This window comes from Carlito syrichta, unplaced genomic scaffold (genome assembly GCF_000164805.1).
Source record: "Carlito syrichta isolate Samal-C Ts95f unplaced genomic scaffold, Tarsius_syrichta-2.0.1 Scaffold316463, whole genome shotgun sequence".
NCBI lineage: Eukaryota > Metazoa > Chordata > Mammalia > Primates > Tarsiidae > Carlito > Carlito syrichta.
In genome coordinates, this window is record NW_007260559.1 from 174109 (window position 1) to 193858 (window position 19750).

The 19750-nt window shown below is 38.2% G+C and overlaps 1 protein-coding gene across 1 annotated transcript in view; it reads right to left on the minus strand.

Moving 5' to 3' along the window:
* Positions 1–19750, minus strand: part of SENP7 (SUMO1/sentrin specific peptidase 7) — an 85497-nt gene that overhangs the window by 49800 nt on the left and 15947 nt on the right. The window contains exon 3 of the mRNA XM_008074454.2: positions 11894–11991. Within this exon, the coding sequence (XP_008072645.1) occupies positions 11894–11991 (98 nt within the window). The remainder of the gene's footprint in view (positions 1–11893; positions 11992–19750) is intronic.

Here is a 19750-nt window from a genome sequence, read left to right on the forward strand (position 1 = left end):
CACGTCCTGGTAGCAACCCACGTCAAGGAGAAATCTCACAGCCACCATCACAGCTGACTTTCTCAACTACCATCTCCTGGCCAGAGGTCAACATTATAATCAGCCCACCATATCAGAAATAATATCACAGCTTTGGGGTAGACCTGATCCAAAATCCCAGCTACCAACACTTTCCAAGTCACTGGATCACTCAGGATTCTGTGTGCCAATGTAGGTACCCAGCACAGGACTGCCACTGCTGGCAACTGAAAAACTCACCACACCAAGGTGATATGTAGCCAAGAGAACCCTACAGTGCCTATGTCAGCCTCCTGGCAACCTCAAATTTTAAGAACTCATCTACCCAAATGTGAAGGAACCAGAAAAATAATTCTGACAATATGAAAAAACAGAGTTCTCCAACAACCCCAAAAGACCACACCAATTCTTCAGCAACAAGCTCTAACCCAAATGCAATTGTTGAAATTCCAGACACAGAATTCAAAAGGTTGACTATAAAATCTATCAATAAACTTCAGGAGAAAACTGAAAACCAACATAAAGAAATTTTAGAAACTATTCAGGACATGAATGAAAATGTTTCCAAAGAAAAAACCAAGATGAAATTCTGGAAATGAGCAAATCATTTAGGGAAGTACAAAATGCAGTAGAAAGTTTTAACAGCAGACTGGAACAAGCAGAAGAAAGGATTTCTGAACTTGAAGACAAATTTCTGAATTAACCCAATCATACAATAATAAAGAAAAAACATTCAAGAGAATGGAACAAAGTCTCCAAGAAATATGGGACTATGTTTGCATTCTTATTAAACATCCAAACCTAAGAATCATAGGTATTCCTGAGGAAGAAGCGAAAGCAATAGGTTTGGAAAACCTATTTGAGGAAATAATGAAAGAAAACTTCCCTGGCCTTGCCAAAGATCTAAACACCCAGATAAAAGAAGCTTAAAGAACCCCCAGCAGATTCCCTGCAAAAAAAAAAAGTCAGCCACAGGGCATGTAATCATTCAGTTATGCAAAGTTAATGCAAAAGAAAGAATTTTAAGAACAATGAGACAAAAAAGTATCATATAACTTACAAAGGTAAACCTATCAGACTAACACCAAACTTCTTAGAAGAAACCCTGTAAGTCAGAAGGGAGTGGAGCTCCATCTTCAATCTCCTCAAACAGAATAACAGGCAGTCAAGGATTCTATATCCCACAAAACTGAGCTTCATAAATAAAGGAAAAATAAAATCTTTCCCAAACAAGCAAATAATAAGGGCATTTGTCACTACTAGAACAGCTCTACAAGAAATATTCAAAGGAATTTTAAATACTCAAACAAAAGGTCAAAATCACCAATAGAAAAATGCTGGAGCCGGGCTTGGAGGCTCAGCCTGTAATCCCGTGCTTTGGGAGGCTGAGGTGAGCGGACTGCCTGACCCGTGGGTTCGAGACCTGCCTGGGCAAGTTGGTGAGACCTCATCTCTACAATAAATCAAAAAATTAGCCGGGCGTGGTAGCGCACACGCCTGTAGTTCCAGCTACTTGGAAGGCTGAGGGGGAAAGATCGTTGGAGCCCAGCAGGTCGAGGCTGCGGTGGCCGGGAGTGTGCCACTGCACTCTAGTCTGGGCAAGAGAGTGGTGAGACTCCAACTCAAAAAAAAAAAGAAAAATGCTGGAAACCATAGAGATCACAGGCCTTTTGGAACACCAACACAATAGAGAAAATAAATTTAAAAAGCAACCAGATAACAACCAGCATGATGAATAGACTAGTACCTTACATATCATAATTCATTCTGAATGTAATGGTCTCAATGATCCCACAAAAAAGAAATAGATGGCAGAATGAATAAAAAAAAAACCCCAGAACCCAAACGTCTGCAATCTTCAAGAGACTCATTTAACTCACAAAATCTCAAGGTAAAGGAATAGGAGAAAATAGAAACTAAAATGAGTAGGAATAGCCATTCTCATATCAGATGAAACAGATTTTAAATTAACAACAATTTAAAAAAAGACAAAGAAGGTTAGGCACAGTGTCTCATGTCCATAATCCTAGCACTTTGGCAGATGGAGGTGAGATTGCCTGAGCCCAGGGGTTTGATACCAGACTGAGCAATTTGGCAAATCCTCACCTCTACAATAAATCAAAAAATTAGCTGGGTGTGATGGTACACTCTGGTAAGTTCCAGTTACTTGGAAGGCTGCGGCAGAAGGATCACCTGAGCCCAGCAAGTCAAGGCTGTGGTGGTCATGACTGTGCCACAACACTCCATTCTACACAACAGAGCGAGACTCTGACCCAAAAAACAAACAAGGATGGGCACAGTGGCTCAAGTCTGTAATCCCAGCACTTTGGGAGGCCGAGGCGAGAGGATTGTCTGAGTCCGCAGGTTTGAAACCAGTCTGGGCAACATGGTAAGACCTCGTCTCTACAATAAATAAAAAATTAGCCAGGCATAATAGCTCATGCCTACAGTTCCAGCTGCTTGGAAGGCTGAAGCGGAAGGATCACCGGAGCCCAGCAGGTCAACAATGGGGTCTGAGTATGCCACTGTACTCCAGCCTGGGCGATGGAGTGAGACTCCAATTTAAAAAAAAAAAAAAAAAAAAAGACAAATATGGTTATTATGTAATGATAAAGAGACCAATCGAAACAGAAAAAATAACATTTTTTTTTTTTTTAAATAAGCATCTACTTGGTCATGGTGGATGATTTTTTGAGACGTGCTGTTGAATCTGGTTTGTTAGGATCTTGTTGAGAATTTCAGCATCTATGTTCATCAAGGATACTGGCCTGTAGTTCTCTTTCTTTGTTGGAACTTTACCTGGTTTCGGTATCAATGTGATGTTAGCTTCATAAATTGATTTGGGGAGAGTTCCATCTCTCTCAATAGCCTGTAATACTTTCGGTAGGATTGGCATTAGTTCATCCATGTATGTTTTGTAGAATTCTGCTGGAAAGTCATCTAGCCAAGGGCTTTTCGTAGGTAATTTTCTTATGACACAGTCGATTTCCTAGATTGTTATTGGTGTATTTAGGGTCTCGATTTCTTCATCTTTCAATGGAGAGGTTGTATGATGTCAAAGTCCTCCATTTCCTTGAGGTTTTCAAGTTTGTTTCCATGCAAGTACACATAGTAGTCTCTGATAATCTTTTGTACCTCTTCGGGGTCAGTTGTAACTTGACCTTTTGCATTTCTGGTTGTGTTTATTTGAGCTTTTTCTTGCTTTTTCTTGGTCAGTCTAGCTAGGGGTCCATCAATCTTGTTTGCCCTTTCAAAAAAACAGCTTTTTGCTTTGTTGATTTTTTTGTATTATCATTTTGTCTTCTATGTTCCATAGGCTTCATCCCCAGGATGCAGAGCTGGTTCAACATGTGCAAGACCATAAATGTAATTAAATACATCAATAGATGTAAAAACAAAAACCACATGATTATATCATTAGATATGGAAAAAGATTTTGATAAAATCCAGCACCACCTCTTCATAAAAACTCTCGAACATCTAGGCATAGATGGAACATACCTCAAAATAGTAAGAGCCATCTACAAGAAACCCACAGCCAACATACTGTTAAACGGACAGAAATTGGAACCATTTCCCCTGAAAACTGGAACAAGACAAAGATGGCCATTCTCACCCCTCCTTTTCAACATAATTGGAAGTCCTAGCCAGAGCATTCAGACAAGAGAAGGAAATCAGGGATATCCAAATAGGAAAAGAGGAAGTCAAGTTATCCCTGTTTGTAGACAACATGATTCTATACCTCAAAAACCCAAGAGAATCTGTCAAAAACCTCCTCGCACTGATAAAGGACTTTGGCAAAGTCTCAGGGTATAAAATAAATGTGCAAAAGGCAGCCACATGTCTATACACCAACAATAAACAAACAGAAACCCAAATAAAAAGCACAATCCCATTCACAATAGCCACACAAAAAAATGAAATACCTTGACATCTTCCTAGCCAGAGATGTGAAAGACCTTTACAACAAAGCTACAAAAAACTTCTGAAAGAAATCAAAGATAACACAAACAAATAAAATAGCATGCTCATGGATTGGAACAATCAACATTGTTAAGATGTCCTCCTACCCAAGGCAATCTACAGATTTAATGCAATACCCATTAAATTACCAGCAGCATTCTTCTCAGATATGGAAACGACAATGCAGGAATTCATATGGAAACATAAATGACCACAAATAGCTAAAACAATCCCCAGGGGGAAAAAAAACAAAGCGGGAGGTATTACACTCCCAGACTTTATGTCACTATAAAGCTACAATAATCAAAACAGCCTGGTACTGGTACAATAATAGGCATATAGACCAATGGAACAGGATGGAGATTCCAGAAGCAAAACCTCAATTTCTCAACCAACTCATCTTTGACAAAGCCTCCACCACCAACCACTGGAGAGAGGAGAATCTATTCAGTAAATGGTGCTGGAAAACTGGCAGACCACATGCAGAAGAGTAAAACAAGACCCCTACCTACCACCATATACAAAAGTCAACTCTAAATGGATCAGAGACCTAAACATAAAACCTCAAACTATAAGAACCTTAGAAAATGCAAGAGACACCCTCATGGAAATTAGGGTTATGGGAATTGGAACTGGCAACCAATTCCTGATCAAAAAAACCCCAAGTGCCCATACCATAAGAGATAAGTGGGACCTTATCAAATTAACAAGCTTCTACAAAGCCAAAGAAACCATCAAGAGAGCAAGGAGGCAGCCCACAGACTGGGAAAAAATATTTGCCAACTGTATGTCTGACAAAGGCCTGACATCTAGGATCTACAAGGAACTCAAACATGCCAAAAAGAAAAAACATAAACAGTCCCATTACAAAGTGGGCAAAAGATATGAATAGATACTTCCCAAAAGAAGACATACAAACAGCCAACAGCAATATGAAGAAATGCTCAGCCTCACTAATCATCAAAGAAATGCAAATTAAAACTACACTGAGATACCACCTAACTCCAGTCAGGATGGCCATCATCAATAATTTAAAAAACAACAGACGCTAGAAAGGACGTGGTGAAAAGGGAACACTTCTGCACTGTTGGTGGGAGTATAAACTAATATAGCCCCTGTGAAAAACAGTGTGGCAATTCCTAAGTGATCTAAAATTCGACCTTCCATACGACTCTGCAATCCCCCTACTGGGACTATACCTAGAGGAACTCAAATCATTCTATAAAAAAGACACCTGCCCATTACTGCAACATTGTTCACAATAGCAAAAACATGGAACCAACCATGTTGCCCATCGAAAGAGGACTGAGTTTTTTTTAAATGTGGTACATATACACGATGGAATATTACACAGCCATAAAGAAGGACAAAATTATGAACGTCACAGCAACTTGGATGGACTTAGAGTGATCTATGACAGAAACAAAGAACTGAGTATCACATGTTCTCACTCATAAGCAGACCTTGAACAGTTATCATAATATTACAAAAAAAGGATTGGCAGTAGCAGGAAACTTCCAGGGGTGGGGGGAGGTGGAACTGACAGTAGTGGAAATCTGCCAGGGGAAAGAGGGGGGGCACACTTCATCAATAAGGGTACCTGCATAATGAACATTTATATGCCTAACCCTGAATTGTACTCCACATCTTTAAAATAAAATATTTTTTAAAAAAGCATCTAATACCAGAGACCCCAGATTTATAAAACAAATTGTACTAGACCTAAAAAAAATAAAAATAAAAAAAGATAGGCAGCAATACAAAAATAATGTCAGATCATCAAGGCGGAAAGTCAATAAAGAAATTCTGGAGTTAAACCAGACTCTAGAGCAAATGGAACTAACACACATCTACAGAACATTCACCCGAAAAGTAGAGAATATACATTTTTCTCATCAGAACATGGAGCATTCTCCAAGACAAACCATATGATAGGTCACAAATTAAAGTCTCAATAAATTCAAACAAACTGAAATCATATCAAGCACCTTCTCAGACAGTGCAATGAAACTAGAAAGTAACTCAAAGAAGAACTCGTGAAACCAAACAAAAACATGGCAGGTAAACAGTCTGCTCCTGGTGATCCTTGAGTCAACAATAAAATTACGATGGAGGCCGGGCATGGTGGCTCACACCTATAATCCCAGCACTTTGGGAGGCCGAGGTGAGAGGATTGTCTGAGCCCACGGGTTCAGACCAGCCTGGGCAACTTGGTAAGATCTCATCTCTACAATAAATCAAAAAATTAGCCAGGCATAGTGGCCCATGCCTGTAGTTCCAGCTACTTGGAAGGATGAGGTGGAAGGATCACCTGAGCCCAGCAGGTCAAGACTGCGATGGCTGTGAGTGTGCCACTGTACTCCAGCCTGGGCAACAGAGTAAGACTCCAACTCAAATAAAATAAAATAAAGATGGAAATTTAAAAATCCCTTAAATGAATGACGATGATTAAACAAATTATCAAAACCTCTGGGACACAGCCAAAATTGTGCCCAGAGGAAATTTTTTTTTTTTTTTTTTTTGCAGAGTGATTCTTTGTTTATTTTACAATTTAGTGGGCATCAAATTAAGTTTAATAGCCATGATAAACATACACATGCACACCTACCTCCCCATCCCAATTCAAATAAGATTTATTACATTCTTCTCAGGGGAAAACTTATTGTGCTTAAGGCCTACATTAATAAGACTGAAAGATCATGTATTGATGACCTACCATCACACCTCAAGAAAGCAGAAAAACACAAACAAACCAAACCCCAAGCCCAAAGCTAGCAGAAGAAAAGAAATAAAGATCAGAGCAGAACTGAATGAAACTGAAATTTAAAAAATACAAAGAATCAGTAAAACAAAAAGTTTGTTCTTTGAAAAGATAAACAAAATTGATAAACTGCTTGCTAGATTAAGAAGATTTAAATTAGCTCAGTCAGAAATGAAAATAAAGATATTGCAACTGATATAATGGAAATGTAAAAGATCAACCATATGAACACCTCTATGCAAACAAACTAGACAATCTAGAAGAAATGCATAAATTCTTGAAAACACACAATCCCACCGCCCCCCACAACCTTGAATCAGGAAGAAACAGAAAACCTGAACAGACCAATAACAAGTAGTGAGACTGAAACAGTAACTAGAAGTCTCCCAACAAAAAAAAGAAAAAGCCCAGGACCTGATGGACTCAGAGCTGAATTCTATCAGACCATCAAAGAAGAACTAACTGATACCAATTTTATTGACGCTATTCCACTAGACTGAAGAGGAGGGAGTTCTCCCTAATTCATTCTTCAAAGCCAGTATCACTCTGATAAGAAAGCCAGGAAAAAACAAAACAACAAAAGAAAGCTATAGACCAATATCCCTTATGAGCATAGACATAAAAATCCGCAAAATATTAGCAAACCAAATTCAACAATACATTAAAAAAAATACACCAAACCAAGTGGGTTTTACCCCCAGGAAGCAAGAATGGTTCAACAAACACAAGTCAATAAATGTGATCCACCATATAAATGGTATTAAAAACAAAAATCATATGATCATTTTAATAGATGCAGAAAAGGCATCAGATAAAATCCAGTATCCCATCATGATAAAAAAAACCCTCAGCAAAACAGGCATACAGGGAACATTCCCCAAAACAATAAAAGCTGTATATGACAAACCCACAGCCAATGTCATCTTGAATGGAAACAAGTTGAATACATTCCCACCCAGAACTGAAACAAGGAAAGGAGGCTCATAATCACTATTCCTACTCAACATAGTACTGGAAGTCCTAGGCAAGCAATCAGGCAAGAAACAGAAACAAAGAGCATTCAAATTGCAAAAGAAGAAATCAAACTATCTCTGTATGCTGAAAACATGATCTTATACCTAGAGAATCATAAAGACTCCTCCAAAGAATTCCTGGACTTGATAAATTAATTCAGTAATGTTTCAGGATACAAAATCAACACACACAGACCAATAGCACTGCCATACATTAATAGATACCAAGCTGAGAATCAAATCAATAACTCAATTCCATTTACAATAACAGCCAGAAAGTTAAAATACCTAGGAATATATTTAATCAAGGAGGTGAAAGATCTCCACAGAAAGAACTACAAACTCTGATGAAAGAAATTGTAGAGGACACAAATGGAGAAACATACCATGCTCATGAATTTGAAGAATCAACATTGTTAAAATGACCATATTACCCAAACTAATCTACAGATTCAATGGGATCCCTATCAAACTACCATCATCATTTTTCACAGAATTAGAAAAAACAATCTGAAAATTCATATGGAACCAAAAAAGAATCAGAATTGCCACAGAATTCCTAAGCAAAAAGAACAAAGCTGGAGGTATCATATTATTTGACTTCAAATTGTACTAAAAGGCTATAGTGACCAAAGCAGCATGGTACTGGTACAAGAACAGATACATGGACCAATAGAACAGAATAGAGAATCCTGAAGTAAACTCAAATACCTACAACCAACTAGTCTTCAACAAAGAAGACAAAAACATACACTGGGAAAAGGACACCCTATTCAACAAGTGGTGCTGGGAAACTGGATAGCTACATACAGAAAAAAGAAACTTGATCCCTATCTCTCCCCATATTCAAAAATTAATTCAAGATGGATTAAATACTTAAATGTCAGACCTGGAATCATAGAAATCCTAGAAGAAAATAAAGGAAAAATTCTTCTGGACATCAGTCTAGGTAAAGAATTTACAGCTAAAATCCTAAAAGCAAATGCAATAAAAACAAAAATAAGCAAGTGGGACATAATTAAACTAAAAAGCTTCTGCACAGCAAAACCAAAAATCAACAGAGCAAATAGGTAACCTACAGAACGGGAGCAGATATTCACAAACTACACATCTGACAAAAGACTAATATCGAGAATTTACAAAGAATCAGCAAGAAAAAAGCATATTAATACCATTAAAAAGTGGACAAATGACATGAACAGACATCTCTCAAAAGAAGATAAATGTCCAAAAAATTTTTTAAAATGCTCAGCATCACTCATCCTCTGAGAAATGCAAATTAAAACCACGATTAGATACCACCTGATACTAGTCAAAATGGTCATTATTAAAAAATCAAAAACAATAGATCCTGGCATGGTTGCTGAGAAAAAGGAACACTTACACACTGTTGGTGGGAGTATAAATTAGTACAACCTCTATAGAAAGCAGTATGAAGATTTCTCAAACAACTAAAAGTAGATCTACCATTTGATCCAGCAATTCCACTACTAGGTATCTACCCAAAGGAACAGAGGTTGTTATATAACAAAGACACCTGCACTCACATGACGAAAATGTGATATATATACACTATGGAATACTATTCAGCTCTCATAAAAAGTGAAATACTGTCTTTTGTAGCAGCTTGGGTAGAATAAGTGAACTAACTCAGGAACAGAAAACCAAACACTTCATGTTCTCAATAATAAATGAGAACTAAGGATATGCAAAGACATAGAGAATGGAATAATAGACAATGGAGACTCAGAAAGGAAGAGAGCTGGAAGGGATAAAGGGACAAAAAAAAATCATCGGGTACAATGTGCACAGGTAGGAATACACTTAAACTAATTGTCCCCCCAAAACTATTGAAATTTTTTAAATTAATCAATAAATAAAATTCTAAAGCTGGCTAGCTGAGTTAACAATAAAACTAATTACTCTATTGGCTATATTATTTTTGCCAGTGTTAAAAAAAAGAAAAAATTAGCTGGGCATGGTGGCGTGCACCTGTACTTCCAGCTACTTGGAAAGCTGAGGCAAAAGGATCACCTGAGCCCAGCAGGTCAAGGCTGTGGTAGCTGTGAGGGTACCATTGCACTCCAGCCTGGGCAACAGAGTGAGATTCCAACTAAAAAATAAAAAAAAAATAAAAAAATTTTTTTTCCCTTTGTCAGGATCACATCAATCTCACTGTTCTTTTTGTGTATTTAAAAAAAACTCTGCCGGGCTCGGTGGCTCAGTCTGTAATCCCGCACTTTGGGAGGCTGAGGTGAGTGAACTGCCTGAGCCCGCAGGTTCGAGACCCGCCTGTGCAACTTGGCGAGACCTCATCTCTATAATAAATCAAAAAATTAGCCAGGCGTGGTAGCACGCGCCTGTAGTTCCAGCTACTTGGAAGGCTGAGGCAGAAGGATTGCTGGAGCCCAGCAGGTCGAGGCTGCAGTGTCCGAGAGCGGCCACTGCACTGTAGTCTGGGCGACAGAGTGAGATACCAACTCAAAAAAAAAAAAAAAAAAACAGTGGGCTGAGCAGGGTGGCTCACATCTATAATCCCAGCACTTTGGGAGGCCGAGGCGAGAGGACTGCCTGAACCCATGGGTTCAAGACCAACCTGGGCAACATGGTGAGACCGTGTCTCTACGATACATCAAAAAATTAGCCAGGCATAATAGTGCATGCCTGTAGTTCCAGCTACTTGGACGGCTGAGACAGAAGGATCACTGGAGCCCAGCAGGTCAACACTGGGGTGGCGATGAACGTGCCACTGCACTTCAGACTGGACGACAGAGTGAGACTCCAAATCAAAAAAAATTTTGATTTTGGTCAATATTATGCCTTTAATTCAATATCTACTGCTAATGAATTTTAAAATATTTTATCCTTTCATGATGTCAGTAAGTATATATCAAGTGAATGTATTATAATGCTAATACTGATAACATGTCTGAAAATCATTACATTGGAACGGAAGTCAGATGTCATAAACTCTACAAGGAAGAGAAAGTCAAACAATTGTCACTTTATGCTAGGCTGATAATTTAGGTGAAAACAAACTGAAAAAGCATTAGAGATAATGACAGGGGAGGGAGCACAATATTACAGTAATAACATATTACAGTCTTTACTGACTAATATCCTCAACCTGTCTCCACCATTTTACAAGCATTCTTATGGAAAAGTGAAGCATGCAGTTTTCAGGATGTGTTCCCACAATAGAAAACAATTTTGTATACGCAAAACTTTCAGAAAATGTCCTTGACTTTTATAATGATAAAATATGAAAAAAAAAAAACATACATTATTCTTTTACTTCTAGCATTCCATCTCTTGAGTCAGACATTAATTTTTGATAGGAATCTTTTTGGAGAAACCAAGTCTGCAAACTGAGTTTGTGCTTGTTCTGAGGATCAAAGCATTACCACTGCATCTATAGAGTTGCCTTATTCACCTTGACAACTTATCTATAGTGTGATAGAAGGTCAAAAGATTCATAAACTGCTATGGAGTCACCATGTTTTTATATTTTCTACAGACAATGTACTTGAAAAGGGAGAATAAGACTAAGTAGCTTATAAAAGTTCTCTGATGTAAGTTCAAAGACCCCACTTATCCTCTAAATTTATGTGAATTTTCAAAATTTGTTATTTTTATGTTGCTACTGTTATATTTTTCATTCATTACACTAAAAAATAAATTCATTACCCTTTTTTAAAATAACTTTCTAATCACTTATTGATGTCCAATTCTCAAATTCTCTAAGTTCTTTCCAATAACAATTGCAATTTGAATCCTTCAGATATTTAATTCCAATCGATACATAATTCATTAATACTATGACTATAGGATCGTAGCTGCTAAATGGAGCATCTTTTTAACTGCTGACCATAAATGATGGCTCAGCCATCATTATCAGTCTATATATAGTTCGTGTAATTATCAGCAAAAGCTTATCAAGATGTTCCAAATGCACAAAAACAAGAAGTTAAGATGACTTAGAATCATGGAAAGTTGGAGTCTGGAAGGAATTTTAGAGGCTCAGTCCTTCTATTTTAAATATTGTGGTAACTGAGAACCTAAGATTGTAAATAAATCATCCATAGTCACTATTTATACAGAATATAAGCCCATCCTATGTCATACACATGTATCTTACCTTTCTGGTGATGACCTAGGAGTAACAGCATACCCATGGACACCTTTTTTATTTTTATGGTCTAGAGAGATGACTTTATTTCTTAGGCTTCTTTTCCACTAGGAAAAAAAAATATGGAATCTTAATAATAAATACAACAATATGACAAGAGATACTCAAAATGTTCTTTTCACTTAGAAATTCAACATAAATAGCCAAATTTGTGACAGTTCACAGAGGAAAAAGCAATAAGTGCAGTACACAGAATACCTGGCTCTTTTGCAATGCAAAAGTATAAGCCCACCAAAAAATACTAGGAAGACATTTTAAAATTCAAGTTAACTTTACTCAAAAAATCAACACTTTGAGATTCAAAAGCTTAAATAACTATAAAAATTTGGAATGTATTTAAAGGAAGTAATATAAATTATTACATATCAGGTTACATAGGGCCTATGATTCTAAAGTAACAGCTTTTATAACAATTGAAAGGAATTAAAATTTGTTCCCTCTGAATTGTCACTTGGAAAATTTTAGGAAAGAGCCAGACATCTTACTAACAGAGTTTAGATTAAATATATAACTAGAAAAAAATTAAAATTCATTTATTTAATATATAAGTTATTTACAGGCTAATTATTTACATTCTCTATGTCTGTTTCATTATCTGAAAGTGGATGTAGTAATAGTAGCTATCTCATAAGGGTATGTGATTTACATTTGTAATAAATTTAAGACTGTTTTCATCTAAGAGGTATTTTTACACACGTTCTTAGCAACTTAATTCACAATAACCAAAAGACACAAGCAACTTAAGTGTCCACGTACAGGTGAATGCATAAGCAAAATGTTATACAGATATATAATGAAATATTATTCAACCTTGAAAAAGAAGCAAATTCTGAAATATGCTACATGAATAAACCTTAAAAATATCATATTAAGTGAAATAAGCTGGGAATTGTTTTTTAAATACTGTATGATTCCACTCACATGAGTTATCTAGAATAGTACAATTCATAGAAAGTAGAAGAGTGCTTGGCAGGTATTGGGGAGGGGATGATGGAAAATTACTATTTAATGGATACAGAATTTCCGTTTTAAAGATGACAAGTCTAGAGATGAATGGTGGTGATGGTTGTACAACAATGTAAAGTACTAAAAGTCATAAACCACACTCTTAAAATGTGTTAAGATGGTAAACTTTGTTATGTGTAGTTTATAACAATTTAAAATAATTTTGTTAAGTTTTTTTAAATTTAAGTAATGAAAAAAACAATATCTTGAACATGACAGTCCACAGCAAACATTGTCATGTTTATACTGCAGGTATAACTACATTATCACCACAGCCTTGCATAGTATAAAACACATCACTCAATAAGAAGGAAGTGAAGCTCAGAGAATAAACTTTCCCAATTAAACCCAACTCTGTTTGACATAAAAAGCCTGTGCTTATCAATACTTTTTTTTTGTAAGACAAGGTTTCATCACTCTGTTGCCAAGATCAGAGTATAGTTCCAAGTAGCTGGGGCTACAGACGTGTGCCACCACGCCCAGCTAATTTTTCTATTTCTTTTGTAGAGAAGAGGTCTGACTTTGTCGCCCAGGCTGGTCTCAAAATCCTGACCTCAAGCATTTCTCCCACCTCAGGCACCCAAAGTGCTGGAATTACAGACATGAACCTCCAAAATTGGCTTCCAAAACTAACTCTAAATTACACAGAATCTCAGAAATCCTTCTTAGCAATATCTAACCCAATATGTCACCCTCATTTCACTATAAAATGTTTATTAGTCAATATAACTAGATTAAAAATATCTTTTATTTTCAATATCACTGTGTAACTTTTGCCTCTTTTCTGACCTGTACTTGAGCAACGTTCTCTCAATTGATTTCTCTGTCACTGGTCTCTTCTCCCTCCAATCCAGCAGCCACCCCAACGTGAACATTAAATCTTTCAAAAAGGCACATCTAATTGTGCTCTCCTGCTTAAATTCCTAAGTTTTTCCCCACTAACTAAAGGAGGAAAAAAAAAAGAATTGAATTCTCATTTCTAACTTATTTCTGCTTTCCACGAATCCTGTATTCGGACAATGCTCAACTACTTGTAGTTCCCTGAAAGCACCATGTAATTTCATCCTTCTACATCTGTGCACATCTTCTCCTCCTAGAATGCACTTTGTCCTCCCCAGTTCTCTGTGTCCAGTAAGCCCCAGTTCTAGTACCACCTATGAAGCTAGACTCTCAGGACTACTAACCAGCTAGTTCCCCTCAGTCATTTCACTAATCTTATGATAAATGCAACCTTCACATTCTATATTACTGAATGTTTTGCACTCCACTGACCATACTGTAATAAGGTTTTACCTGTATTACAAAATGTTGGAATGACTAGTCTTTGAGCCTCACATTCTGTACAGAAATGAAATATTATTCCCACCAAAGGAAGGAAAAAGCATGAGAAGTCTTAAACTACTACAGAAATGATATAAACACACTGAGACAAAATGAAAATACGTAAAAATCAGTTTTTTGTCTGACCAATTGGTGAGCTGGGCACACAAGGGAGGTTGCAGTTCCCAAAGCTGCACTGCCAGTCCGGGATCCACACAGTGGCTGGGGATGCAATGATGTCCAGATAGGGGAACGCAGTGGTGCCCGAGAACTTGGGGATGCCAACCACCGCAGAGCCCCCAAGAGTGTTACAGCTCTCTTAGTTCGGGAGTCGGTGAGCTGAGCCCCAAGAAGCGTTTACAGCCTTCCTGGTTCAGTCGGCCAGTGAGCCAGCCCCCGAGAGGTAGAGAGATGTTATGGCTCTGAAGGTTTGGTGGTCCAGGCCCCCAAGGAATGCTAAAGCTCTCCCAGTTCTGCCAGTCCAGCTCTTCCAGCCTGGTATGTGTAGCTCTTCTAGTTCAGCAGCTCTTCTAGCTCAGCAGTTCCAGATTCCTGTCTAATGCCCAGGAAGAATGAGGGATGCAGACACCGAAGAGTGAGTAAGTAGGAAACCACTAGAAGATATGAAACCTCCCAGCAGCAGGAGGTGACCAGAAAGAGGGTTGCCAATAATGCCTCTGCAGTCAGGGGTTTATACATCTTGAGAGCATGCTGATTGGTTGGCAATAGCATCAATCAGAGAGCGGCACCATGGTGTGGGATTGAAAAGTACCAATCAGGAGGGGGTTGAAAAGGGCCAAGCAAGAAGAAGCACCTGAAAGAGGAAGTCCATGGACCTGGAAATGGGTGTGCTCAATCCAGTCCCTGGGGTTTACAGCAGTTTTACCAGGACCCACCCTAATCTGGTTTCTTCCTTTCTCCTCTCTCATAATTAAGACAGGAGAAGTAACCAACATGTATTAACTCCGAATAACAGTAAGTTGTTTTAATGCCTATCTCCAGTTCCATTACTATTCATGGGTAAACTGGAGTATAGATAGAGATGTTATCAACAACAATAAAAAATCACTTACATTTTGATCAACAGTTCCTTATATTTAATATCACACTAAAATATTTATATATTGTCTTTTTAAAAATTGGATTACAATTGCAGTTATAATTTAATTTTTTGCAGATACAATATTATCATTTAGACTATGAACTTATCATACTGTTATCTCTGAAAGAATAAAACAAGATAGTAAAGAAGTCTCCCACATTTGACTGTGAATAGGACTTCACATAAATATTCTGAAAACCATCTGAATGCAAAATCAGAAGCCTGAAAAGGTATGAACAATTTTATTTTAAATATGAAAAAGACTTTTTAAAAAATAAGAAACTTGGCTGGGTGCAGTGGCTCAAGCCTGTAATCCCAGCACTTTGGGAGGCTAAGGCAATAGGATTGTCTGAGTTCAGGGGTTCAAGACCAGCCTGGGCAACTTAGCAAGACCTTGTCTCTACAATAAATCAAAAAATTAGCCAGGAGTGGTAGCGTGCACCTGTAGTTCCAGCTACTTGGAAGGACTGCCTGAACCCAGCAGGTTGAGGCTGCAGTGGTTGTGAGCTTTCCAGTCCAGCCTGGGTGACAAAGTGAGACTCCAACTCAAAAAAAAAAAGAAAAGAAAAGAAACTTGACATACATAGAATCTGATCATTTAGTTACCTAATTTTGAAGCTCTCTCTCTGGCAAGGACACCAAATAAAATACTACGCTAATTAAAATGCTCCATAGGAAAATTTTTACAACCAAAGTGGTTACCTACAGATAACTTTTTTTCTTTTTTAAGTCAGAATCTCACTTTGTTGCCGAGGCTGGAGTGCAGTGGCACAATCACAGCTCACAGCAGCCTCTACATCCTGGTCTCAGGTGATCATCCCACCTCAGTCGCCCAAGTAGCAGGGACTACAGACATGTGCCACCAAACCTGGCTTATTTTTTTACTTTTTTGTAGAGACAAGTTCTTGTGATGTTACCTAGGCTGGTCTCCTGGGCTAAAGAGATCCTCCCACCTCAGCCTCCCAAAGTGCTGGGATTACAGGCATGAGTCACCACACCTGATCAACAATGGATAACTATTAAAAAGGAAATATTTGCTATCAAATTTTTCTTGAACAAAATCAACTCTGCATGCACTGTAAGTGGTGTTACGTTCCAGAGTCTCAACTGAGCACTTCCTTAGATGTTGAAAAAAAAACCGAAGCTACCTCCTGAGGAAAATACTAAGTTTGCACACATCTGCTTATCCCTGTCACAGCTTACTGCAATAGATGCATGACAATTTTCCAACCAATTAAGATTACTGGTCAGGATTTAACTTTTACATTGATTGTCATCTGATTTCCAAAGTAAGCAATATGTAATGCCAACACTAGAAATAGTTATCAGAGAACAAAAGCTGAAATTATCTACTAACTAATTGCCATTGAAACCCTGGATGACGCCAGAGAATTGAAAGCATATGTAGTATATGGGTAAAATAGAGCATGAAATATCACCAGTTCTTTGTGGCATATATTTCTTCAAACAAGAATCTGTTACTTCAAAAAAAATTTTTAAGCAATATATTTAGTTTTAACCCTGACTGAACATATACATTTTTAGACAAGATGATTATCACAGTTAAATAATTTTTTCCTCTTTCTATGGCAGCATTTTTCTCTTTTTACTTTATTAACTTTGTATATATACCCTTTGCTGCAAGCCACTTAAAATACTTTTTGGAAAAAGGCATGACAAAAATAAATATTGAGTTAGTAAAGTGTTTCAGTGATAAAATAGCAGCCTCCAGCTAGAGCAAGAGCAGATTCACAGAGAGAAGTAGAGGAAAATTCTGGAAAGCAGAAGGGCCCAAAAGTCCCTTGTTTTTCATGCCATAATTCAAGTTTAGACATATTAAACTAAATGCTTAATTGATTTTCTTTTTCCTTTTTCAAAGGTAACCCTTGTGTGCAGTTTCAATCTGGGATGAGAAAGTTCTGCAGCTGGATCATGGCGATGGTGGCTCAACAATGAGAATTCTTGTTTGCTTTTTGTTTTGTTATTTGAGTTACAGTCTTACTCTGTCACCCAGGCTGGAGTGCAGTGGCATGCTCACAGCCACCGCAGCCTTGGCCTGCTGGGCTCAGGCAATCCTTTCACCTCAGTCTTCCAAGTAGCTGGAACTACAGGCACGTGCCACCATGCCTATCTAATATTTTTGATTTATTGTAGAGACGAGGTCTCGCCAAATGACCCAGGCTGGTCTTGAACCCCTGAGCTCAGGTAATAGGTAATCCTCTAACCTCCACCTCCCAAAGTGCTGGGAATTACAGGCTAGAGCCACTGAGCTCAGGGAGAATGTTTTTAATAGAACTGAATACTTAAAAATAATTAAACTAATACATTTTGTATTATTTATATTTTCCTCAATAAATAAAAACACTCACCCTAGCTGCCAACAACCAGAAGAACAGCTAAAGGCAAGGAGCATTAGAATTTCTTAACTCAAATAGAAAAATTAGAACAAACAGAATAGTTCAGTCTATCCTTGTGGTGCCAAATAATTGATTTACAGATAAATGTTGAAAACATAATACGTTAGAGAAGTTGGAGGCTGCGGTATTATGATAAGATCAGTGGTCCCCAACCTTTTTGGCATCAGGGACCAGTTTCATGGAAGACGATTTTTCCACAGACCAGCGGTCAGGGGAAGGGAAGTTTCAGAATTATGCAAGCACATTACACTTATTGTGTATTATTGTGAAATATATATGTATATATTTCATTATATATTTATTATATATATATTTCATTGCATATTATATATTATATATTACACCACTTACAATGTAATATATAATATGCAATGAAATATATGTATAATAAATATATAATGAAATATATAATGCAAATATTTATACAAATGCATATTTATATATAATGAAATATATAATAAAATAATTATAATAATGCAATATAATTCTATATACTATAAATAACTATACAATAATTATGCCACCAGATGCAGCTATACAACTGAAGTACATCAACACACTTGCCACTCAATGAGCCACTGCACCTGGTGCTGTAAAGTTTTGATCTAAAACATTTACAGGGCTGGATGCGGTGGCTCAAGCCTGTAATTGAGCCCTTTGGGAGGCCGAGGTGAGGGGGTTGCCTGAGCCTATAGGTTCGAGACCAGCCTGGGCAACTTGGCGAGACCTTGTCTCTACAATAAATCAAAAATTAGCCTGGCGTGGTAGCGCATGCCTGTAGTTCTGGCTACTTGGAAGGCTGAGGCGGACTGATCTCCAGAGCAGGTAGATAGTGTTGGAATCAAATTGGAGGATGCCCAGCTGGTGTCTGCTGCTCAGTGTTGGGGCAAAAAACCACACATTTGGTCACAGAAGTATTCTTCTGTGTTGATGATTGCTGTGGTAGTGGTGATGTGAATGTAGAAGAGATAACCCTGTTTGGGAAAGTTTCCCTCCAGGAGAGAGAAGCTAACTATAGATATAAAAGCAATGGTTGGGTAACTACTGCCATATTCAGATCTTAGTGCCTCTGTGTCCTCAAACAATTATTTCCCAAAATATGCTAGTATAATCCTTCTATAATACCACCCAAAAGAATCTTAAGAGCTTAGAAAGCAATTTTCTTCCTGTAAATGTTTAGTGTTACTTTCTTCTTCTTCTTCTTTCTTTTTTTTTTTTGAGTTGGAGTCTCACTCCATCGCCCAGACTGGAGTGCAGTGGCGGCTCCCGGCCACCGCAGCCTCGACCTGCTGGGCTCCGGCGATCCTTCTGCCTCAGCCTTCCAGTAGCTGGAACTACAGGCGCACGCTACCATGCCCAGCTAATTTTTGATTTATTGTAGAGATGAGATCTCGCCAAGTTGCCCAGGCGGGTCTCGAACCCACGGGCTCAGGCAATTCACTCACCTCAGCCTCCCAAGGCGCGGGATTACAGGCTGAGCCACCGAGCCCGGCCATTTTGTTTTGTTTTGTTTTGTTTTGTTTCTTTGTTTGTTTTTGAGTTGGAGTCTCACTCTGTCACCCAAGTTGGAGTGTGGCTGCATGCTCACAGCGTTGACCTGCTGAGCTCCGGAGATTAGTCCACCTCAGCCTTCCAAGTAGCCAGAACTATAGGCATGCGCTACCACGCCAGGCTAATTTTTGATTTATTGTAGAGACAAGGTCTCGCCAAGTTGCCCAGGCTGGTCTCGAACCTATAGGCTCAGGCAACCCCCTCACCTCGGCCTCCCAAAGGGCTCAATTACAGGCTTGAGCCACCACATCCAGCCCTGTAAATGTTTTAGATCAAAACTTTACGGCATCAGGTGCAGTGGCTTACACCTGTAATCCCAGCACTTTGGGAGGTGGAGACAAGAGGACTGTCTGAGTCCAGGGGTTCGAGACCAGACTGGGCAACGTGGCGAGACCTCGTCTCTACAATAAA